This window comes from Capricornis sumatraensis, chromosome 4 (assembly GCF_032405125.1).
Source record: "Capricornis sumatraensis isolate serow.1 chromosome 4, serow.2, whole genome shotgun sequence".
In the NCBI taxonomy this organism is placed as follows: Eukaryota; Metazoa; Chordata; class Mammalia; order Artiodactyla; family Bovidae; genus Capricornis; species Capricornis sumatraensis.
The window spans coordinates 93,369,737-93,394,944 of record NC_091072.1 but is presented as its reverse complement, the minus strand read 5'-3'; the positions used below and the strand labels follow the sequence as shown (position 1 = coordinate 93,394,944).

At 40.8% G+C, this 25,208-nt stretch overlaps 1 protein-coding gene across 2 annotated transcripts in view; it reads left to right on the top strand.

The window, feature by feature from the left end:
• TBC1D30 (TBC1 domain family member 30) overlaps nt 1-25,208 on the top strand; it is a 44,094-nt gene that overhangs the window by 988 nt on the left and 17,898 nt on the right. For both annotated transcript variants that reach the window (XM_068971083.1, XM_068971082.1), the window contains exons 2-8: nt 2,251-2,312; nt 2,849-2,914; nt 7,669-7,794; nt 9,401-9,586; nt 15,550-15,718; nt 18,311-18,479; nt 23,327-23,432. In XM_068971083.1, coding sequence (XP_068827184.1) covers nt 2,251-2,312; nt 2,849-2,914; nt 7,669-7,794; nt 9,401-9,586; nt 15,550-15,718; nt 18,311-18,479; nt 23,327-23,432 — 884 coding nt within the window. The remainder of the gene's footprint in view (nt 1-2,250; nt 2,313-2,848; nt 2,915-7,668; nt 7,795-9,400; nt 9,587-15,549; nt 15,719-18,310; nt 18,480-23,326; nt 23,433-25,208) is intronic.

Genomic DNA, 25,208 nt, shown 5'->3' with positions numbered 1-25,208 from the left:
CTTAGCGCCCACTTGTCCCCAGGGTGGCACCAGCTGGCTTCCAGGTGGGTTTGTCCTCCCCTGAACCTCCTCCTCCCTCCACTCCGTCTCCCTGCGCCTTTAGGGACCTGCTGTCCTGAGGCTGCAGAGAGAATCAAGGCGCTAAGCCCCAAAGGGTGGAACGCGTCATTGCCTTTCCGAACCTCGTGGTTTCTTTGTTTTTCTCCCCAAGGAAGTGTCTAGTTGCAAAGACTGTAGTAGTTATTCACAGTCTTTCTTTAGCCTTAAAAAAAAAAGAAAAAGAAAAAACTCCTTCCCATGTTAAGTGTTTTGTGTTCCTGAATCCGGAATATCCAGTGATTACCAGATGAAACACAAACCTACTCCCCTTCCTTATTCAGTTAGAAGAAAAGAAGTAGAAATGACCTGATTTCAGCTTTTGCATGCAGGCGGCGAATGATCAATTCCAGGGAAATCCTGTGACTCATTTTTGATCGTGAGAAAAGAGTTGTGGTTTTAACAAACCCCAGCCGGGTGTCAGCTCAGCAAGGCGATTGGCACGATGCCCAGCAGGTACTTCTGATAAAGTCAAGGGAGCATATTTGGTCGTACATGCGGGGAATCAGGATTTTAGATCGGTTGAGATAAGAGCATGGGACCGAATTTCCTGGTCTTTGTTATGTTATAAAGCAAACGTCATTTCTAAACACGCTTCTATTCAGCACCCTGCATCTGGACAGCAACCTCACCAAGAGGTTTTATCTTAAAATCATGGCTCCAGCTGGAGGCACTCTTATCGCCCGTTGTATCATTGCACACTGAGGCAAAACTTCATTTAAATCATCTCCGAGTAATGAGAATCCATCAAGATACATAATATACCTTCAAAGAAGAAAATCTTATCTATCTAGACAGTGTATCCTTTTGGCTGGGAAGCTCTGAAAAGAATTATCAGGGCCCTGATTATAAAGCTTGACTTCAGAAATCTAGGACCAAACTTTTGTATACATAGCACTCTTCTAGGACTCCAAGAAAGGCATCTTCATACTGTCATGGGCTTGGGTAAATCAGACACATCTTTTTTCAGCTTCTTGACTCCATATATGCTTTTAAAAAGACATGTCTACTTTATCATTATAATTTTACAAATTCTAAAGTATGTTCCTATCTACATACCAGATTCTAAAGAAAGATTGTTCCCTAAGTAGTGGAAGTTGTGGAGAGGTTTCAGTATGCTTAATCTGCCGTTCAACATCTTAGAAGCAAAAATGTCATCATAAATGACAATTGTAAATTGTAAAATGATGATAATTTTTGGTGTATCTTGGTCCTTGAGTTATTAAGTTTAAAATGGGCTTAAAGTGTCATTTTGAAATTATAAAAAAGAATACATAGAATTTTCAGATTTGGTTACATTATTTTTGATATCATTTAAGTGGGAATAAAAATTGTCATGTAATTTCATCTCAATAATAAGAAAGTCCAATATGAATATAGCATATAGTCTTTATACATTTTCCTCTTTATTTGCTTCTATTCTGTAGATTTGAGATTTGAGTCAAAGAAGTTTATCTAAGGTTGTAGATAACTTGGAATTGGGGTTCAGTTATATTCTTAGCTTGTAATCTAAATATACAAACATATCTCTAATGAATAAGTCTATCATGACAGAATTTTAAAATATGGATTATTCCACAAATGGGAAGGCAGTGACATTATTTTTTATACCTTTTGATATTTCACTGAATTTTCCTTAATAGAAATAGCCAATGCAATTGTCCTAAAAAACAAATTCTGTAAGTAAAGAATTTTCTTCCCATGTTTCATAAGTATTAATTATACTGTGCTAAGTGATTTACAGTTAATCATTGCAACAACTAACTGAGATAGGCTTTATCCTCATTTTAAGGATGGAGAATTGAAACTCAGGTTAAGTAATTTGCTTGACTGTAGGAACCAAAGCTGAATAGAAGTCTGTATGGCTGCAAGCCCATGTGTTACTTTCTGTTTTTGCACAGCACCAGACAGCTGTGGGACCACCATTCTATGGAGAAGTTCCATTCTATTACCATAGGATGTTTCTCTATTTTAATAATTAATATTCTTTTTCTTTTAACAAAATTAACAATTAATAAGATTGTAATCTAGTAAAAAAAAAAGTGTTTTAAAAATTTTATGATGACCCAGTAGTATAAGGTTAATTTTTACTTTTATTTTTGATATAGTGTATTTTCTCCCTAGATAACTGTTATTTATGTCTTTTTATTTTAGGAGTTGACACAAAGTTGAAGTTCACTCTTGAGCCATCTTTAGGTCAAAATGGTTTTCAGCAGGTAATTTTATTTTTAGTTTCAAAAATACCTTTATTTTGGGGGTAACTACAAGGTACACTGAGATATATTCTCAAAATGGGAAGATTAGCATGTGCTTGGATATGCATAAGATGAGTCAGTTTTTAAAATTACGGATGAAATAACTTGTGAAGCTATAAGTGGCCTGGATTTATACTTTCAGTGAAAAATTTTGTACTTTCTTTTAATGGTTCAAGTGTGGGAAAAAAAATTTAAAAACCAACTGCTTATTCTGAATCTATAACACAGGTGTTGATTTCCCAACCGGAGCTTCCCAACCCTTGTGTGCATGTGTTGCGAGTGGGTAGCAAGTGTGTTAAGGGGGCCTAAGTGGAGGAGCTTGGGGCAGTCGTGGCCCTTAGACCAGACATACCTGGCTGCAGGAAGCTCGGAACGTTTACCCCAGTGTTCTGTATAAATGTTATCATATTCTACAAATGTTAAGATGGAAAAAAGGTTGAAAAGTGCTTAACCAGCTCAATATTATCACTTTGACAGTGTTTCTTCTTTATTTCTAGTGGTACGATGCTCTAAAGGCAGTTGCCAGACTATCAACAGGAATACCGAAGGAATGGAGGAGAAAGGTGAGGCGGATTTGTATGGCTAAAATGCAAAAGCACCATCACTCTGTCTCTTTGTAAAGTGTCTGGAATGTCAAAAAGAATATTCTAGATTTAGTAATTTGAAATCTGTCCCTCTTCATTATTCATTAATTCAATAAGTATTTATTGATTATTCTGTGCCAGGTACTTTCTGTAGGTACTGGGGATACACCAGTGGGGAAAAAAACCCCAACAGACCAAAATTTTTATCCTTGTAGACTTTATTATGAATATAATATAAAGTATTTCAGATGATGCTAAGTGCCATACGTAAAAATAAAGCAAAGAAAGAAGTAAGGGGAGTGTAGGGGAATGGAGATAAGGAGATAGCGTTTTAAATGGCAAGGTAACATTTGAATAGGGCCCTTAAAGAAGTGAGCAGGTGGCCACGTAGCTACCTGGTGGAAGAGTACTCCAAACAGAAAACATCCTCAGGTGAGAGCATCTCAGGAGTATCCAAGCAGAAGTAAGAGGCCAGGGTGGCTGAAGCACAGAGGACAAGGGGGAAAGCAGTGGGGGGTGGGTCATAGAGGTAATGTGATGGCCTTAGGGGAATGGCAGGTCTTGTAGGACCTTACAGGCCATAGGAGGACTTTTGCCCAGTGTGAGATGAGAAGCATTGGAAAGTTTTGAGAAGGGGAATAACATGGTATGACTTATATTTTAAATGGACCATTCTGACCGCTAACTTGAGAATGTGAGGGCAACAGCAGAGAGAGAGCAGTAGGAAGCTTGCAATAATTCAGGCAAGAGTTGATCAGGGTTTTGGTAGTGGAGATGGAGAGAAGGGATAAGATTCTAGATATATTTTGAAGGCTGAGTTGACTTGAATTCCTATTAGATTGACTATAAAGTGTAAGAGCAATGTCATCAAAAACTTCAGGATCGACTTGAGCTTCTGAAAGGGTAGAGTTTCCCACAGGGGACGAGCGTGCGTCCGTGCGTGTGTGTGTGTGTATATCTATCTAGTTGGGGGTGACAGTTGGTTAGATGATTGGTTTTGGATATGTTAAGGTTATGATGCCTGTTGGATGTCTAAATTGAAGATATCAAGTGTATATTTGCACATACGGTTGTGATGCTTAGGAGAGAGGTCTGGCTAGAGATATTAATCAGTATTAGTCCTGCTAAGTCATGTTCAAAAGTCAAAACTGGACTGTTGATAGTTGTTGGCCTGTTGATAGTCAAAATGTCAGCTATTTATTTGTAAACCTAGCTTCTCCCCCTTTTTAAAAATTTTTATTGAAGTATAGTTGATTTACAATGTTGTATTAATTTCCACTGTACAGCAGAGTGATTCAGTTATATATTTCTTTTTCATATTCTTTTCCACTATGGTTTATCAGGGAATACTGAGTCGCCCTTGTCTAGAATAATGAGTATAGTTCCCTGTGCTACACAGTAGGACCTTGTTGTTTATCCATTCTACGTATAATCGGAGAAGGCAATGGCACCCCACTCCAGTACGCTTGCCTGGAAAATCCCATGGACGGAGGAGCCTGGTGAGCTGCAGTCCATGGGGTCGCTAGAGTCAGGCATGACTGAGCGACTTCCCTTTCACTTTTCACTTTCATGCATTGGAGAAGGAAATGGCAACCCACTCCAGTGTTCTTGCCTGGAGAATCCCAGGGACGGGGGAGCCTGGTGGGCTGCTGTCTATGGGGTTGCACGGAGTCGGACACGACTGAAGCGACTTAGCAGCAATCCCAAACTTCTTATCCATCCTTGCCCCTCCTCCATTTGGCAACCACAATTCCCATTTCTTTTTTAAAACTTAATCTTTTTATATATTGGAGTATAATTGATTTACAATGCTGTATTAGCTTCATGTGTACAGCAAAGTGATTCAGTTGTACACATACATATATCCATTCCATTTCAGAATCTCTTTCCATATAGGTCACCGCAGAATATTGAGTAGAGATCCTTGTGCTGTACAGTAGGTTCTTGTTGATTATCTGTTTTATATACAGTACCGTGTATATGCTAATCCCTCACATTTACCCCTTGGTAACCATAAGTTTGTTTTCAAAGTCTGTGAACCTGTTTTGTAAATAAGCTGGTTCGTATTATAAGCTAATCTTAATACTCTTAGAATTTGAACATTGAGGGTTCCTCAAAGTGCACATGAAAAATGGCATTGTGAAGCAACTTTTCTGGATAAGGTAATGAAAGGAGTAAAGATATCTAGTGGTTCCTTTAAAAGAATTATTCTTTATGGGAACCCATGGAGATGGTGATGGACAGGGAGGCCTGGCATGCTGCGATTCATGGGGTCGCAAAGAGTCGGACACGACTGAGCGACTGAACTGACTGACTGACTGATCTATCAGTTTTCTTGTGTGTGTTAGAGAGGGATGGTTGAAATGCAGAGGTGAAAACAGGCCCATTCTGCATGGAGCTGCAAAGGGTCAGACATGACTGAGTGTGCACACACACACAAATGAAAACACACTGCACCCCTCCCCTCTCTCCATGGATGGCCAGGAAGCTCTTGCCCAAGCAAAGAGAGTAATCTGGAGCCCAGTATAACAAGCTCATAAGATACTTTGGGATAGGTAATGGCTACCCACTCCAATAAACAACAGAATGGGAAAGACTAAAGATCTCTTTAAGAAAATTAGAGATACAAAGGGAACATTTCATGCAAAGATGGGCACAATAAAGGACAGAAATGGTATGGATCTAACAGAAGCAGAAGATATTAAGAAGAGGTGGCAAGAATACAGAGAAGAACTGTGCAAAAAAGATCTTCATGGTCCAGATAATCACGATTGTATGATCGCTCACCTAGAGCCAGACATCCTGGAATGTGAAGTCAAGTGGGCCTTAGGAAGCATCACTATGAACAAAGCTAGTGGAGGTGATGGCATTCCAGTTGAGCTATTTCAAATCCTGAAAGATGATGCTGTGAAAGTGCTGCACTCAATATGCCAGCAAATTTGGAAAACTCAGCAGTGGCCACAGAACTGGAAAAGGTCAGTTTTCACTCCAATCCCAAAGAAAGGCAATGCCAAAGAATGCTCAGACTATGGCACAACTGCTGTCATCTCACATGCTAGTAAAGTAATGCTCAAAATTCTCCAAGCCAGGCTTCAACAGTACATGAACCATGAAATTCCAGATGTTCAAGCTGGTTTTAGAAAAGGCAGAGGAACCAGAGATCAAATTGCTAACATCTATTGGATCATCGAAAAAGCAAGAGAATTCCAGAAAAACATCTATTTCTGCTTTATTGACTATGCCAAAGCCTTTGACTGTGTGGATCACAATAAACTGTGGAAAATTCTGAGAGAGATGGGAATACCACACCACCTGACCTGCCTCTTGAGAAATCTGTATGCAGGTCAGGAAGCAACAGTTCAAACTGGACATGGATCAACAGACTGGTTCCAATGGGGAAAGGAGTGTATTAAGGTTGTATATTGTCACCTTGCTTATTTAATTTATATGCAGAGTACATCATGAAAAACGCTGGGCTGGAAGAAGCACAAGCTGGAATCAAGATTGCCGGGAGAAATATCAATAACCTCAGATATGCAGATGATACAACCCTTATGGCAGAAAGTGAAGAAGAATTAAAGAGCCTCTTGATGAAAGTGAAAGAGGAAAGGGAAAAAGTTGGCTTAAAACTCAACATTCAGAAAACGAAGATCATGGCATCTGGTTCCATCACTTCATGGCAAATAGATTGTGAAACAGTGGAAACAATGACAGACTTTATTTTTGGGGGGCTCCAAAATCACTGCAGATGGTGACTGCAGCCATGAAATTAAAAGACGCTTGCTCCTTGGAAGAAAAGCTATGACCAGCCTAGATAGCATATTAAAAAGCAGAGACATTACTTTGCCCTCAAAGGTCTAGTCAAAGCTTTGGTTTTTCCAGTGATCATGTATGGATGTGAGAGTTGAGCTATAAAGAAAGCTGAGCGCTGAAAAATTGATGCTTTTGAACTATGGTGTTGGAGCAGATTCTTGAGAGTCCCTTGGATTGCAAGGAGATCCAACCAGTCCATTCTAAAGAAAATCAGTCCTGAATATTCATTGGAAGGACTGATGCTGAAGCTCTAATACTTTGGTTACCTGATGTGAAGAACTGACTCATTTGAAAATACCCTGATGATGGGAAAGATTGAAGGCAAGAGGAGAAGGGGATGACAGAGGATGAGATGGTTGGATGGCATCATTGACTCAATGGACGTGAGTTTGAGTGAACTCCAGGAGTTGGTGATGGACAGGGAGGCCTGGCATGCTGCAGTCCATGGGCTCGCAAAGAGTCGGACAAGACTGAGTGACTGAACTGAACTGAACCCACTACAGTAGTCTTGCCTAGAAAATCCTATGGACAGAGGAGGCTTGTGGGCTACACATTATGGGGTTTCAAAAGAGTCAGGCATTACTGAGAAACTATACAACAACAGCAAAATAATCTAGCTATTCTACTGAACTGAAATAAAATTTGATATGTTTTTATTTTCTTAACAATATCCTTAATGGCTGGATTGTTTCTTGGTACATAGTAGGAACTCAATAAATATTAATTGAAAGAATAAATAAAAGTCCCTAATTGGTACAGTTTAGTACAGCAGACTTTTCAATGAGGTTCTTAGTTTTCTACATGTAGGCTATATCTCTTCTAGTAACAGTTTTCATTTTCTTGCTGGATACAATCAGTATTGACTAATAAAGATGAAATTATGTATTTTACTTTAGGATTCTTCTTTATTACTATTTTAGGTTTGGTTGACCTTGGCAGATCATTATTTGCACAGTATAGCCATTGACTGGGACAAAACCATGCGTTTCACTTTCAATGAGAGGAGTAATCCTGATGATGACTCGATGGGAATTCAGATAGTTAAGGTAATACCTCTGAGTTTGGCTCATTGTCTTAACCTGGAAGATTTCTAAGAACCAGATGCGTCCTGGACAGAGGATCAAGGCTTATGGTTTGAATGTCTGTGTATTTCCTGCTTCCTAATTTCATTAGTTAACAACTTTTTAAAATGGGGCATTTGTTGATGCCTTGTCTTTGTACATCTGCATGTTGCTAGTAAGAAGAAAATATTTCTATTCTGATTTTGCTTGCATGATAGGAAATGGAAGTTCCTTTTTGTTTAGCATGGGTCAATGCTTTTAACTGGATTTTTACATCAAAGTCACTGAGAAATTTAGTTAAGGCTATTTCATATTAGAATAATTGGGCAGTTATTAGGATTTTGATAATTTCTTAACTGTCATTTTATGAAGATAGTTAAATTGACTGATGGGTTTACTTTACACCAGATGGTTGAATGTTCAGGCCAGCTGTGGAGGCAGCCGAGGTTCACCTACCTGGATTATTACTATTGATTAGATGCTGGCACCAAAAGCCAAGGATGCTGATTTGATTTAATCCCATTTTTCTTCTCTTACATAAGCCTCTAGGGCATGCTTTTATTTTATATGAGTACATTACATGTGATGCTAAGCTGAGGTTTTAAAAGGAAAGTTGTTTCATGTAAAGTTTGGTCACCAGAAGTTGGCTAATGTTTTGGCAGATTTGAAAATACTTTTTTTTTTCAGGAGCAAGTACTAACTAAAAAGAGCTATATTTTCATCTTACTTGGTGTGTTTCAGACAAGTTTCAAAAAAAATAAAATTTTGTACTGTAATATGCTTGAAAAGCCTCTGTATTATGCGCATTTGAGCTGTTTGTTTGGAAGTTCAGTATGTGTTCCCTAGAAATGAAGTATTCCATATTTGAAATACTTTGTTTCTATTTAAGTGGTGAGTTAAGATAATGCATGTTTTATAAGAATCGTATTCTTAAGAGAGTCTTTTCTTCTCACTGATTGCATATATCGCTAAAATGAATATGTCCTGAAAATCATAGTCTCTGCTTGATAATTATAGGTATTGCCTTCATTATATATTAAAGCACAGCAAATGTTTCTGTTCTTTTATACATGTTTATAAAACAAGTTGGACAGAATGATTTTTCTGTGTCTTCTTGATACTGGCTGCATTTTGCTCCTGAATACTGTTTGGAGTTTTGATAGCTAAATATATATATATATATATATATATTTTTTTTTTGGTAGAAAGAAATAATGTTAGTACCTATCATGCATGCATTGAAATGACTTGTTTTATTTGAGATGTATCATTAAAATAAACTGTCAATTTATTTGAAAGCCTAATGTTATATTTGTTAATTCTGAGGGCCTTTTTGTGTTAACTCTGGAAATACTTTTTGTAGAAAATTTGCCTGACTGAAATTCCCCTTGAAAATGCCTCAGCATATTAGAAAACTAAAAGATACAAGCTTTGGTCTATGTATATAAGTTGCTTATATATTTTAAAAACTAAAATCCATTTTGATAATCTGACTTAATGCTGAGACAAAGGAAAAAAGAAAGTGTTTTTTTTCTTTTAGAGAGAGCACGAGGAGTTATTTTAAAAAGTATTGTTTCCCTTCTTGTTTTAGGATCTTCACCGCACAGGCTGCAGTTCGTACTGTGGCCAGGAGGCCGAGCAGGACAGGGTCGTGTTGAAGCGCGTCCTTCTGGCTTATGCCCGATGGAACAAGAATGTCGGGTATTGCCAAGGCTTTAACATCCTGGCTGCACTGATTCTGGAAGTGGTGGAAGGCAACGAAGGCGACGCTCTGAAAGTGAGTATCAGACTTTGAAGAAAGCAACTGAAATTCTTCAGAGAGTGAAATACTGGAGCTGTGATTTCTCTTCCCTGATGCCCCACCTCCTTCCAAAGTATTTACTGTATCTTTCTAATTATCCATGATTTTCACAAGTTAAAGCCTGGTCACAGGACAAACTTCTATAGCTGCCAAATTTGAGGAGGATGATTATGTTTTTAGCTCCCTTATGAGACATGTAAGGACATATGTGTGTGTGTGTGTGTTAGTTGCTTAGTCATGTCCGACTCTCTGCAACCCCATAGACTAGCCCACCAGGCCGCTCTGTCCACGGAGTTCTCCAAGCAAGAATACTGGAGTGGGTTGATGGCTTTTTGAGGATAAAGGTGGGGGAACAGATCTTTCTTTCTCTCTCTCTGTTGTGGAGCATGTGGGATCTTCCTTCCCCAACCACGTATTGAATCCATGTTCCCTGTGTTGGGAGCTTGGAGTCTTACACTGGACCACCAGAGAAATCCCTGAGACATCATATTTTTAAACCAAGTTCAGTACTACTTATATTGATTACCCAGTGCTGCATAGCTTCAGCTGCTTCAAACACCGAATGTGTATGACATTTCTTTGAGTCGGGAATCTGGGCACAGATTAGCTGGCTTGGGGTCACATTATCGTGGCATTCAAACTCTCAGCTAGGGCTTTAGTCTCATCCAAAGGCTCAACTGAGTGGGAAGAGCACTGGCTTCCAAGTTCATTCATGTGATCCTTGCTAAGATTTCACTCCCCACAGATGGTTGGACTGAGGGCCTCAGTTTTTTGCTGGATATTGTTCTCTGCTCTGTGGGCCTTCCCGTTGTGCAGCATGGTGGCTGGCATTCCTTGGAGTGAGCAAGAGAGTAAAAGAGAAGGAGCAAGTCAGAGGGGACTGTGTGACAGATGTGCAGCCTAGATTAGAAGTGACAGTCCATCATTTTTGCCATGTTTTATTTTTTTTAATTTATTTTTAATTGGAGAATAATTGCTTTACAATGTTGTGTTGGTTTCTGCCATACATGAATCAGCATAAGCATACACATGTCCCCTTCTTCTTGCACCTCCTTCCCATCTCCCACCCCATCCCACCCCTCTGGGTTGTCGCAGAGCACCAGGTTGAGCTCCCTGTGTCACACAGAAACTTCTGCCATGTTTTACTTATTAAAAGTCAGTCACTAGGTCCAGCTCCTGTTTAAGGGGAAGGGCTTATACAAGAGTGTGACTACTAGCAGGTATAGACTGGGGGGTCATGGTCTAAATTGCCTTATTTGTTATACTTAATTCTGGTTGGTTCTTCGTCTTGTTTTCTTTTTTATGTTGACCATTTTAAAAGTTTTTATTGAATTTGTTACAGTATTGTGTCTGTTTTAGGTTTTGCTTTTTTTTGGCCCCAGGGCATATGGGATCTTAGCTCCCCCACTAGGCATTGAACCTGCACCTCTTGCATTAGAAGGTGAAGTCTTAACCACTGGACAACCAGGGAAGTCCCTGGTTGGATCTTCTTAACAGGTTGCTTTCATATCTGGGGTGAGGTATGAAAGAAATAGGCTGCAAGTGAATGTCTGCTGAAAGGTGCTTGTGTGGAGAAAGGTTTTGAAAGTGAATGATATGTCTTATCTTTTCATCTTTGATGTCTAGGGCCTTTTTTTAGTAAAAAAAAAAAATTCTGGAAACATTTTGAGATGGGACGCTAGTAAGTTAAACTTGTAGGTCTGAATATGACTCAGTGAGTCACCACAAAAAGTCTTTATGAGAAATGAAGGATTTCAAGTGTCGAGGATGGCCACTGCCTTATTTGCTTGGGGTAATGTAGGGTTGCTAATTCGTATTTGAACCCTGAAACTGTTGTTGATTGCAGTGTTGTGTGATGGATGGGGTAAATACTTAGTCTTTGTATTAAAGGTCTCGCTCCTCCCAATTCTGTTCAATTATAGTGCATACCTTAGTAATAGTCTCAGTAACTCACTTAATGTCATATGGAAAAATGAACACATTTTTCTCCTGGTTTTATACACATTGTGTTGGAACTAATTATAAATCCATCCTGACATGATCTCAATCTGTATTCATCCTCTCAGACTTTCCATTCATGTATTTAAGGAAGCAGCTTTGAAGCTACTTGTGTATCACATAGTTAGGGGTGGAAGGTGGGGAGGCAGTGGCAAATCAAATACATGAGTTTAGCACATTTTTTATTAAAAGCAATTTTGTTTACTCATTCTGTATGCTTTACTCCGTTTTTTCCCCAGGTGTGATTTGCACGACTGTGGAATGAGAACTGTTTAGTTGAAAAGCTGAAATGAACAATTCTGGTTAGAGAGTAGGGTGGAGAGGTTTGGGATATGGGATGTACATGCCAATCAAATCATGAATCTCAGTGACGCTTGAGAAACTAAAAATTCACATAAAAAGATGAATTAGACAAAGCTGAGGAACTGAATATTTATATTTCTGCCTCTAAGAAAATGAACTCTGTGGAATGAAATGACATCATCATCATTTGGGAATCTTGTGGTTAGACATTCAATATGCAGAGGAAGGTTGGGTTCCTGAAGACAGTTCCTATGCTAAGGGAAATATTGGATGTCAGTGTTTTTCCGGGGGCTATTTTGGCCTCGGTAAGTTTTCGTTAATAGGGAAATAAATAGTTTATCAGAGTAGGTAAACCATTTTCCCTGCTTTTTTGCATGTATTGTTTTTTCTTAGTAACTTAGGTTTTTAAAATAGTAAAAAAACAGAGTTTTGAAATAGTTAAAAACAAAGATTTCACTGTTTCTTAAAAATTTGAAGCTTCCCCATTATTTTTTTTAATACTTCATTTTAAGGAGCAATTTCAGGTTGAAATCAAAATTTAGAGGAAGAAGCAGAGATTTTCCATATACCCCTGCCAACGCAGGAGACATAAGAGATGCTGGTTGGGTCCCTGGGTCCGGAAGATCCCCTGGAGCAGGAAATGGCTACCCACTCCAGTATTCTTGCCTGGAAAATTCCGTGGACAGAGGAGCCTGGCAGGCTCCCAGTCCATGGGGTTACAAAGAGTTGGGCGTGACCAAGCAACAGCTTGCACGCACACTTAATTCTTTATAGTGATGAATAATATTCCATTTTCTGGACCTACTGGAGGACATCTTGGTTGCTTCCAAGTTTTGGTAATTATGAATAAAGCTGCTATAAAAATCCACGTGCAGGTTTCTATGTGGATATGTTTTCATCTCCTTTTGCTAAATACCAAAGAGTACGATTGCTGGATTGTATAATAAGAGTGTGCTTAATTTTATAAAAAACTGTTAAACTGTCTTACAAAGTGGCTTTACCAGTTTGCATTCCTACCAGCAAAGCTAGAGCTCTGGTTACTCAATATCCTTGCCAGCATTTGGTGTTGGCAGCTTTCTAAATTTTGGCCATTGTAATAAGTGCATAGTGGTATCTCATTGTTTTAATTTGAATTTCTCTGATGACTGTGATATGAAGCATCTTTTCATAGCTTATTTGCCATCTGCATATCTTCTTTGGTAAGGTGTCTGTCAAGGTCTTTGGTCCATTTTTTAATTGGGTTGCTTGTTTTCTTATAATTATTAAGTGTTAAGAGTTCTTTGTATATTTTGGGTGATAGTTCTTTGTCAGATGTGTCTTTTCAAATATTTTCTCCCAATCTCTGGCTTGTCTTCTAATCTTCTTGACAGTGTCTTCCACAGAACAGAAGTTTTAAATTTTAATAAAGTCTAGCCTACCAAGTATTTCTTTCATGGATTGTGCCTTTGGTATTTTATATAAAAAGTCATTCCCATATCCAAGGTCATCTAGGCTATATTTATCTCCTGTGAGTTTTATAGTATTGTGTTTTACATTTAGGTCCATGATCCCTTTTGAGTTCCATTTTGTGGAGAGTGTAGGGTTGTTCCAGCACCATTTGTTGACGAGACTATCTTTGTTCCACTGCCATTATTTATCCTATTGTTTTTTAATCTAATATTTGTTCTTTGAAATACAGGAGTAGGTGGAGCAACATAACTGGCTGTTATGTCTTGTGTTAGACTTTGAGATGCCTTTGGACAGAGAATTTCATTGGGTTAGAAGAATTACTGTGATACTTGGATTTTTTTTCTAGTTTTCATATAATTTTGAGGGATTATAATCTTTTCATAAAACCTTATAAATTCATTTATATAATTCATAAAAATCTTTCTTGGTATTATGTAACTTACTCTAAATGAAAAGCGTAATAATAGACTGTTACTTTAAATTTTGTCTTTGTGATCCCACCAGTTCCTCTTCTTCTTACCTGTAGAGTGTGAGGTTCCTGACAGAGCCTTCAGCTCTGCTAAAAATCTGTCCTCCCCCTGAACTGGCCTGGCTCCTCAAGGACTTCCTCCCTCCACATAAGCTGAATATTTTACTTTTATTGCTGAGCTCTTATTTCTAGGGTGATGATACATTTACCTGGTAAATTTTGTCTCTGTGTAAGAAAGCTAAAGTGATTCCCGGGACTGGGTCACTCCTGTAATAAAGGCTGCAGGGAGGCCTTTTTGAGAGGATATTCCCACCCTTGTTGACTTAGTCAAAACTATGACCCTGAAAGTAGAAGCTACAAGTCAAGGATGAGGGGAAAATGGGCCCTTGGCAGATCTGGGAGATAATTTTTTTAAAAAATAGTATTTTGTGAAAAAATATGAGACACCTACTTCCCCACCACTGTACAGGGCCAGCTATGATTTTGCTCTTAGTTTTGCTTTCCCTGTGTTCTGGGAAATGTGTAGGTCTTCTAGGGATGAGGGCATTAACAGAGCATTCAGGCTGACAGGGAAAGGACCAGAGATTGACATATAGAACTCAGGTGTATTTTTCTGGGTTTTTCCAGTGGTTCTTGACCATGAATAGAAAAGTTAGGATGAAAACAGTAATTTGAAGAATATGAGGCAATCTCGTCTGATTTTGGGGCTTCCCTGGTGGCTCAGATGGTAAAGCGTCTGCCTGCAATGCAGGAGACCCGGGTTCGATCCCTGGGTCAGGAAGATCCACTGGAGAAGGAAATGGCAATCCACTGCAGCACTCTTGCCTGGAAAATCCGATGGACGGAGGAGCCTGATAGGCTACAGTCCATGGGGTCGCAAAGAGTTGGACACGACTGAGCAACTTCACTTTCACTTTCATCTGATTTTAAAAGCACCATATGCTCAAAACAAAAATGTACCATTTGTTGCATCGTCCCAGGAGAGAAAGTGGACAAAAAGCTGACATCGGTTGTTCAGAAACTCAGGTTGATGGTCAGTGAATCTTGCGATTGACTGCAGTCGGGATGTTCCATGATGGACCAGCCGTGAGTTTTCAGATTAAGGTTATGAAACTGCGCTGACATCAAGGAGCTGACTTTGAGATTTCTGCTGGATGCTGAGAAAGCTTGAGCTCCATGGCTGGTCAGAGGGAGGCTGAGGATTATATCATCACAGCTACTTCCAGGATGAACTCAGGTCTAGTGGCACAGCTAAAAATTTTAGACAGCAGCAGATTTGGGGTCAGAATGAGTTAAACCAGTGGTCCCCAGGCTTTTTGGCAGCAGGGACTGGTTTCATGAAAAAGTTTTTCTATGGATGGGGCTTGGGCAGAGGAGATGGTTCAGGCCATAACATGAGCAATGGGGAGTGGCAGATGAAGCTTCACTCGCTCTCCCACTGCTCACCTTGTGTGTGGCCAGATCCCCAACTCGCCAAGGGCTGGTGCCAGTCCATGGCCCTGGGGCTGGGGACCCCTGACTTAGACAGTTATGCCACCTGCTCCTTCCCTTGAAGTGGAGAGGAGCCTTGAAAATCCAGAACATTTGGTGCTGACACGTGTAAAGAATGGTGTTCTTTGGCTAACTGTCTTTTGCCAATTTGAATATGTTCTATGTAGGACGTGTTAGTATAGCAAGCAGTTTTTGTGAAGCAATCTTATTGTATATCTTTTTTCCTCAGATTATGATTTACCTTATTGACAAGGTACTTCCCGAAAGCTATTTTGTCAACAATCTCCGGGCACTGTCCGTGGATATGGCCGTCTTCCGAGACCTCTTGAGACTGAATCTCCCTGAATTATCTCAGCACCTGGATACTCTTCAGAAAACCGCAAACAAGGAGAGTGGAGGTAGTGATGATTCGATGCTATTTTACCTTTGGAAATAGCTTACTTTTCTGATACCACTGTACCTATGAGCCTAAACCTTGAATGGTGAAACATGTTTTCAGATATTTCACTTGGTAGGAGCTTGGTACAGTGAAACAGATTTCTAGAGAACAAATACAGAAACAAATACAGAAAAAATACAAAACCCAAACGGAAGGCCAGATGTTAAATCTCTAACTGGTTATGGTTAAAAAGTCAGTCAGGAGCCCAATACTTTACCAGTACTAGCTCACCAATTATATATTGTACTCTAGGTAAAGAATCGGAGAAGGCAATGGCACCCCACTCCAGCACTCTTGCCTGGAAAATCCCATGGATGGAGGAGCCTGGTGGGCTGCAGTCCATGAGGTCGCTAAGAGTCGGGCATGACTGAGCGACTTCACTTTCACTTTTCACTTTCATGCACTGGAGAAGGAACTGGCAACCCACCCCAGTGTTCTTGCCTGGAGAATCCCAGGGACGGGGGAGCCTGGTGGGCTGCCGTCTATGGGGTTGCACAGAGTCGGTCAAGACTGAAGCGACTTAGCAGCAGCAGCAGCAGCAGGTAAAGAGTGGTATCTGTGCCTTGCTATCAGTTAAATTGCTCTAAGTTGGCATCAAAACTATAGGAGTTCTTTAAAATTGAACTACTGGTACAGCTTGGGCGAGCTTGTGGTTTTGCTTCAACCATTGACGTTATGGAGAGTAGAATATGTATTTTCATAAAGTTGTAGGAGATAAAAGCAGTCCTTTGGGCTGAGATGTTTAATGCTCCTTTTATTCATTCATGTGAAGTGAAGGATATTTAGACTTCCTTGAGATGAATGGACCAGTTCTTAATGGAGACAGGCTCTCTTGGCCTCCAGGTAGAATCTGAGCCCTGGGTTGATTCAGATGGCAATGGAGGTGGCTCTGCAAGTAGCTGAGTCTCTGCCATCTAGTTGGCATCACCAGCTTCCCAAGTACCTGAGCTCATAGCTGTCATCATACCCACTGCTTGCACTTCTCCAGATATCAAAAATACAATGTTTGCTATGTTTTCTTTAAATGGCTGTCCGTTCCTGACCCATGAATTTAAATCTGGGAAAATCTGAAAGGGTTTTGAGGACCTCATCTGTGATTAAAATACACTGGAAATTATAGTGACACACAGGTGTCTCTAAGCATTTTCTTCCAAGTAGTTGGAGTATTCTTATTCAAGTTGGCTGTGCAGTATACTTGTACACCAGTGAGGATTTCGTAAAGCTTCCAGCAAGACCAGATTGGCCTTTTCCAGAGTCAGACACACTTCACTGGGCTCCACATTTGCCCAAATGCCTTGGTGACCTTAGATTCTAGCCTGTGAACAAAGATACTTCTTTGTTTGTAGGTAAGAAGGAAGAAAATGGATAAAGGAGGACAGATCTTGTTTTGCTTGTACTTGGGTAAATGTACCTTCTGACTGTAATTTGGAGAAAGGATTAGTATCTAAATTTTTATATTTCATTAAAATATATGCTTATGCAATCATAATGGGGAGTGGGAGAGGACTCTATTGTTTTAGTGAATTTGGAAACTTCAAAGTGAGCTGGATCCCAGATCTCTAAAACTGGGATCTTTAAAACTGGGATCTAACCAACTGGATTTTAACTAAAATATTTAGTTAAAGATATTTTAAAATGTCACTTTGCTTAATCTCCAAGTATTTGGGGATTTTCCAGCTCTCTTTCTGTTACTGATTTCTGGTTTAATTCCATTGTGGTCTGAGGACTATGGATAAGTTAACAAGTAAACAAGTAATTGCTTATGAGCAATTTTATTTTTATCAGCAGCATTTGAATAAAAGTGGGCTTTAGGAGGTTTTGGAAATCAGCTTTTACTTTTGAAAGGGTAAAATCCTTTCTTTCTATCCTGTTTTTGATAGGGAGAGCATCCTCCTTGATTTTCAGTGCCCCGCAGTAGGTACACTCAAATTAAATTTTAGGTTAAGATTTCTGAAATGTCACAAAGAATTTGTGAAGTTCATAGTATTGCGATTTTTATTAAACACACCTATGTTCTCCCCCTGCTGCTGCTAAGTCGCTTCAGTTGTGTCCGACTCTGTGCGACCCCATAGACCACAACCCACCACTTCCCGTCCCTGGGATTCTGCAGGCAAGAGCACTGCAGTGGGTTGCCATTTCCTTCTCCAATGCAGGAAAGTGGAAAGTGAAAGTGAAGTCACTGAGTCGTGTCTAACTCTCAGTGACCCCATGGACTGCAGCCTACCAGGCTCCTCTGTCCATGGGATTTTCCAGGCAAGAGTACTGGAGTGGGGTGCCATTGCCTTCTCCGATGTTCTCCCCCTACCTCCATCCAAATAAGGAAAGAACAAGAATTTAGAGAGATTAAAAAAAAAGCAGCCAGGAAATATAACATATTGAGTTGGCCAAAAAAAAGTTCTTTTGGTTTTTCCTGTAAGATGTTATAGGAAAGCCCGAATGAACTTTTCGGCCAAGCTAATATTTGAGTGGACATGAGAGATTGAAAGAGGGTGTTTTCATATCTTGCACACCATCAGTTCTGCAGAAATGTAGAGCGTTTGTTTTATTTCAGGTGGATATGAGCCCCCACTGACAAATGTCTTCACGATGCAGTGGTTTCTGACTCTCTTCGCTACATGTCTCCCTAACCATACAGTTTTAAAGATTTGGGATTCAGTTTTCTTTGAAGGTTCGGAAATCATCCTACGGGTGTCGCTGGCTATCTGGGCAAAGTTGGGAGAGTAAGTAATTTCCCCTTCCTGTTCTGTACTGTGGTGTGAGAGCCTTACCGCACTTTTGTTCTCCAGTGTGTAAAGCCATCAATATTTAAATGTGAGGAAAAGAGAAAGTTGTGACTGCTGTGCAATTGCTTTTGCCTTCTGAACTCTCTGTCGGCTCATCAGTGAATGTTGGGGGCAAGTGGAAGCTGTTTTAGAGAAGGGGGCAGGCTGTTTCAGGCCTGGAGTTCTCCTCCTCAGTGCTGGCGTCCTGGCAGCCCCACGCTGTTGGCATCTTTCCTAACCCTGGCTGGGGAGAGGGAGAGGGACTTAGGTGGAAGAGGAACTGAAAGCTCTGGAGACAGCTGTGTGGGTTTGTTGGTTAAGACTGCAACGTGGCTTATGTTTGAGTCTTTATAATTATTTTGTTGTTGTTTAGTCACTCAGTCGTGTCTGACTCTTTGTGATCCCGTGGACTGCAGCACGCCAGGCTTCCCTGTCCTTCACTATCTCCTGCAGTTTGCTCAAACTCATGGCCATTGAGTCAGTGATGCTATCCAACCATCTCATCCTCTGCTGCCCGCTTCTTCTCCTGCCCTCAATTTTTCCTAGCATCAGGGTCTTTTCCAATGTGTTGGCTCTTTGCATCCAAAAGTATTGGAGCTTCAACTTCAGCATCAATCCTTCCAGTAAATATTCAGGGTTGGTATTTTGTGGAATGTGATAAAATTAAACGAGATAATGTGTATAAAGGTATCTAGCTTGGTGCCTGGTACCTAGTCGATAGCAGAACACATGGAATTCTTCCCTTTCATCAAGAGTTAATTCCATTTGAAATCTATTACCACCAAACAGATTTGACTTACATTCTTGTCTAGTATCAGGGCTGAAAACACTAGGGTATTTTCACCCATCTCTAATGTATTATGACTATTACATTAAATATCTGCCTTTTGGGTAATGGGAGAGACATCAGGATGAAATTGTTACAGTTAACTGAAGATGCAGAAAAGTTTTTAATGTTTCTTTCCTAGAACTATTTTTAAATGACTTGAGTGGGTACCCATAGACAACACGTCAGAGAACTTGTAAATCACTTCCAGTGCTTTGTTTCAGAAACCTCTTAAGTAGCCTTTTTATTGATGGGAAGTTGTTTCCTGAGAGACCTGCAGCATTTTTTAATTTTGTAAGAAAAATCCACCAACTAACAATTCAGGGATTTAAAAAACATAATTGTTGTTTGGAAGTGTTTTTTAAATAGCACGTAGCAATCTCCTCTGCTTTTGTTTCACTGCAGATAGCTTTTCAGTGAGGCAAATAAATTCACCTGTGGGGGATTTGTTGTGACATTTACATACCTGTTTGCTTTCTTCCAATGTCAGCCCTTTTCTGCAGTCGTGTATTTCCAACCTACTACCTCGTAAACTGAGGTAGGTTGGTAGTTTCTCTATTACCAGTATCACACTCTAGCCGTTGTGATAGTTGCTGAGTAATTAAATTAGCTTATAGGATTAAAATACTACAGCTCTTGACTGTATGCTGGGTTGATTCTAGTCCCCTTTTTGTTAGTTCTTAAAAGTTATGACCAACCTAGATAGCGTATTGAAAAGCAGAGACATTACTTTGCCAACAAAAGTCTGTCTAGTCAAGGCTATGGTTTTTCCTGTGGTCATGTATGGATGTGAGAGTTGCACTGTGAAGAAAGCTGAGTGCCAAAGAATTGATGCTTTTGAGCTGTGGTGTTGGAGAAGACTCTTGAGAGTCCCTTGGACTGCAAGGAGATCCAACCAGTCCATCCTAAAGGAGACCAGTCCTGGGTATTCATTGGAAGGACTGATGCTGAGACTGAAACTCCAATACTTTGGCCACCTGATGCAGAGCTGACTCATTGGAAAAGACTCTAATGCTGGGAGGGATTGGGGGCAGGAGGAAAAGGGGATGACAGAGGATGAGATGGCTGGATGGCATCACCAAGTCGATGGATGTGAGTTTGAGTGAACTCCGGGAGATGGTGATGGACAGGGAGGCCTGGTGTGCTGCGATTCATGGGGTTGCAAAGAGTCAGACACAACTGAGCAACTGAACTGAACTGAATTATGGGGCAGGAAGAAAAGAGGTGGTTCTTATTTTATTCCTATCTACCCATTATCTATCAGAATTTATTAATATGGTCATCCCAGGGATGTCACACTATTGAAATAATAATAGCTACACTTGATATCCGATAGTCACAGAGTGCTTGCAATGGACAGGCATGATTCTAAGCACTGTAGATGTAAAATTAACTCATTTAATCTCACTGTCATCCTAGGAGGTAGGTTCTATTATCATCCCCATTTTACAGATGTCGTCACTGAGGCACAAAGAACTTAAGGAAATTGCCCCACATCACCCAGTTTGTAAGTGGAAAGACCTGATTTTGAATGTGGGTACCTTGGCTCTATTATCTGTGCTTCTAATAATGTAAATATCCTGGTAATAAATGGCTCCTGTTTATGAAGTTCAGGAATCTGTGAGTTAGACTGGTAGAATTTTAAATGTTTCAGAGTTTTTGCTCATTATAATTTCACATGTTTTGAGCATTAAGTGAAAGGAAAGGCAACCAACACACACCATAAAGGGCCTGCGGTCTTTATGTTAAGAAGATTAAACACATTGTCTTATTCAATTCTCCCCACAACCCCATGAAGTAGATAGGATTTTTCTCCCTGTCTTTTCAGGTGAGAAAATTGCCCCAGGAAGGCTGACCAATTAGTTCAAGGTCCCACAGCTAGTGAGTAGAGCTGGGATTTAGCCCTGGACCTTTCTGACTCCCGGGCCTGTCGTCTTCCCCACAACCTGTCCATCAGAAAAGTCCTGAACATCATGCGGATGATCTCCGGACCACGTGTGCCTGAGTAACATCAGGGCCTCACGCGTGCGTATCCACGGGGCCCTTCCCATCACCTTGATTCTGCAGCGTGAAATTTCCTCCTTTGCTCCTACAAGGGCACTTGTGGAATGTGTAAGCTGTCGACCATCAGCACAGTCTCAGTGGCATCTCGTTCATGTGTCCTTTCTTCTCTGACCTGACTGCTCCCTCCCTCGTTGCCTCATGCCTGGCACAGCCCTCCATGGCCTCCCATCACACCCTACACTTGCCATGCCGCCTCTGGGGCAACCTTGCCAACGGCATGTCTGTTCCCACACTCTCTATTAAAGGCCTTTCAGTGACTCTTGTCCTGAGAGGGCTCAGCAGGCAGATGAGGCCATTGCGATCTGTTCTCTGCACCTCTCTACCTTCAGCTTCCCTAGTGGCTCAGTGGTAGAGAACAGGAGACAAGGGTTCGATTCCTGGGTCAAGAAGATCCCCTGAAGGAGGAAATGGCAACCCACTACAGTATTCTTGCCTGGGAAATCCCATGGACTGAGGAGCCTGACGTGCTGCAGTCCATGGGGTAACAAAAGAGTTGGACACGACTAGGTGACTAAACAACACCACCACCCTCAGCTCTCTTTGGCTACCCCTGGCCGTACAGCCACCCCCACTGTGATCTGTGGACCTACATGCATTTCCCCGGGTAGGGCCTTCTGTCTCCTGTATCTGCATGTTTGGGATGCTTTTTCTTCCTTGTCAATTTGGAGAATATTTATCAAAACTCACCTTAAACATTACTTCTCTTCCTCACTCTCCTCCTGGCCCCCAGGATAAACCTAACCACTTTTCAATTTATTCCCACATGCTGCTCTAAATTTTTGCATCAGCACTTCAACAGTTTATTTCATTTATTTACATACATGATTGTGGCAATATGATCTGAACAGAACTCTAGAGCCTGAAGTTTTCCCAGGATCACATTGTTTTGACTGGCTCTATGGAGATCCCCCAACCTTAGCATATGTCAAAGAGTATGTCCTATGATTGGTAAGGCAAATAGTTTTTCTGCTATGCAAAGAATGACATAATAGATAAAACGAATACCCAGGTCTCTGCTTTGGGTAATTCCTTTTTCTTCCCTCTCTAGAAGAAGAATTAAAGTTTCACCTGTCTCACAGGATGGCAGGTGACAGTCTTTATTTACCTGTTGAACCAAATGCAAGAAACAAGGTGTAACTGCTATGTTTAAAACAGATAACCAGCGAGGACCTACTATACAGCACATGGAACTCTGCTCAATGTTGTGTGGCAGCCTGGATGGGAGGAGAGTTTGAGGGGAAATGGATACATACATACATACATGGCTGGGCCCCTTCAGTGTTCACCTGAAACTATCACAACATTGTTAATCAGCTGTACCTTAATACAAAATAAGAAGTTAAAAAATATAACAGGGTGTAATCGCCAGCTAGCAGCAGTGTCCTGAGAAGGGCTGGAAAGACTTTGTGAAAATATCCTGAGGACTGATGAAATGTGCAGAGAAAGTTCTTGTGTGTTTCATCTTTCATTTCTACTGTGGTTTGGTTTTAGTCTGTCAATGGTACTGCTGTTTGCAAATTGAGAGCAACAGATTCCCTCCAGGGGATAATTGTTCTTGGGTACCCAATTTCTTAGTTATTATTTCTGACCAGTGATGGGTGTTCAGACGTGTAGAAGGTGTCACGTGGAAGCAATAAAAATGCCACTGATGGAGCTGCGAGTCAGGAGAGCGGTATAGCAAAGAGAGGAACTCACCCTGGAATAAGTACCGCTAGGTTGACCTTCCAGTTTTCAAACTCTTTTCTCTGCCGACCACAGGCTGTACTGTGAGTGTAATCATAGGATTTTGACTTCCGTTCATTGCTAACTTGGTTGATTTGATGGCAAGGGACGGCATGTCTTGTTGTGCCTGTGGCATGTACCTGATAGCAGGGGTCTCCTAAATAATTCCTTTTTCTGTCCTTTCTTTATCTAGGCAGATAGAATGTTGTGAGACAGCAGATGAATTCTATAGCACCATGGGGCGCCTTACCCAGGAGATGCTAGAGAATGATCTTCTGGAAAGCCATGAACTCATGCAGGTGAGTGGGCAATGCCTGCCCCACTTGGTTCAGGGGACCCCAACACCTTGAGAACAAGCAGAGGAAGGAAGAAACGAATAACGGATATTTATTATGACTTTCATTAAACAATGTTATATTTCAATTATGGCTCAAATAAAGCTGGAAAGTTTTTTTAAAAACCAGAAAATGCAGTACAAAAACAAACAAACGAAAAACCCCATCAGAGCACCGCCCCCCTCACCAGCGAATCCCCAGGCGCTTCTTGTGGATCTGATTCTTAGTCTTAAAGGGAGACTGGTGGGGAGAAATAATTATTTCTGGGAAGGAATTATTGGGGATCCAAAGAAGATTATTCTACTTCTCATTTTGGTTTATTTGTTTTGTCCACATTTGCAACTCATGTTTTTACATAGGAATCATAAATTTCAAAATCACCAACTTGAAGGGTTTTGTTACTTTCTGGCATGTTACTGTATCTCAGCATCATATTGGGCAGGTCATTAAAGATGGCAGTGAGTGTAGAAGAGATAGCAGATTTGTTAACACTGTGTCTTCCATTAGGCTCTATAACATGATCTTTTTCTCAGCCTTCTGGGCTTCTGATGACACTTTCTCTTCCAGGTTCTTCCTTCGTCCTGCAAACAACCAGCAGTGGTTCTTGTCCAGAGTTGTTGTTGGGCCTTGGTTCCTTCGTTCTCTGTGGTGCTTCCCTCTCTCTTTTCTTGGTTTCAACTTTAATGTTGATTCCATGCCTGAGGTCATTTTGGTGGCTGGGGCCCAGTCAATGGGTTAGAAAACAAAGACTCAGGCCCTCATTTAGGACTTGAGAAGAGGTTTTTTTTCTCTCCTCATCTCCTGGCACCTCCACGTGCTTCTTGGAACCCCTCACTTTTAGCAGAAAGCTGCCCAAGTTGTTGAGAATACTGACCACCCGGTAGAATTTCCCTGAGCATTTCTATTTTTTATTTCACCTTTTCTTTGCATTCTCGTCTCTCCTTTTTCCTTCCTGTTTGACTTAGAGCAGGAAGTACGCTATCTGCACCTGACCTCTGTGCTCTGATTCCAGCTCCTGTCACACCTCCCGAGCCATTGCTTCCTTGCTTCTTCTCTCTTGTAGAGGGAAGTGTCTTTTTTATTAAACGTTATTCTCATATTCCACATATGAGATCCTTTTCAGAGGTCCCCAATCTTTTTGGCACCAGGGACAGATTTTGTAGAAGACAAGTTTTCCACAGACCGGGGTCAGGGGAGTGGTTTCAGGATGATTCAAGATTCAAGCATGTTATTAATTATGCACTTTATATCTAATCTCATACTGCCAGTGATCTGATGGGAGGTACTGTCTGTGGCCTGGGGGTTGGAGACTTGTGCTTGACATCCTACTGAACTGCCTGATCCACATGCCCCAGGCAGGACTCTGAGATCTCATCCCTTCTTCCTCACTCATGAAACTTCAGTGACTACTTATTACCTACAAACACAGAGCGTGGATTTCTCAGCTCATCAGCCAGTGCTCTTGACTGTCTGGCATTTACCTCTCTTTTCAGCCATGGTTCCCCGTTGTTCCCTTTTGTACCCTTGACCCAAGTCTAGGCAAGTCACACTGTCTTCCGTGTTCCTGGAGCTACTGGGAGATATGCCTGCTCCACACCTTTGCTCCCTCTGTTCGGTCTCCCTCAGTCTCTTCATGTGTTTCCGGCCTGCCTCCCTGTGAAAGTGCCAGTTCATATGCTATCTCCTTCATGAAACAGTCATCAGTCAGTTCAGTTCAGTCGCTCAGTCGTGTCCAACTCT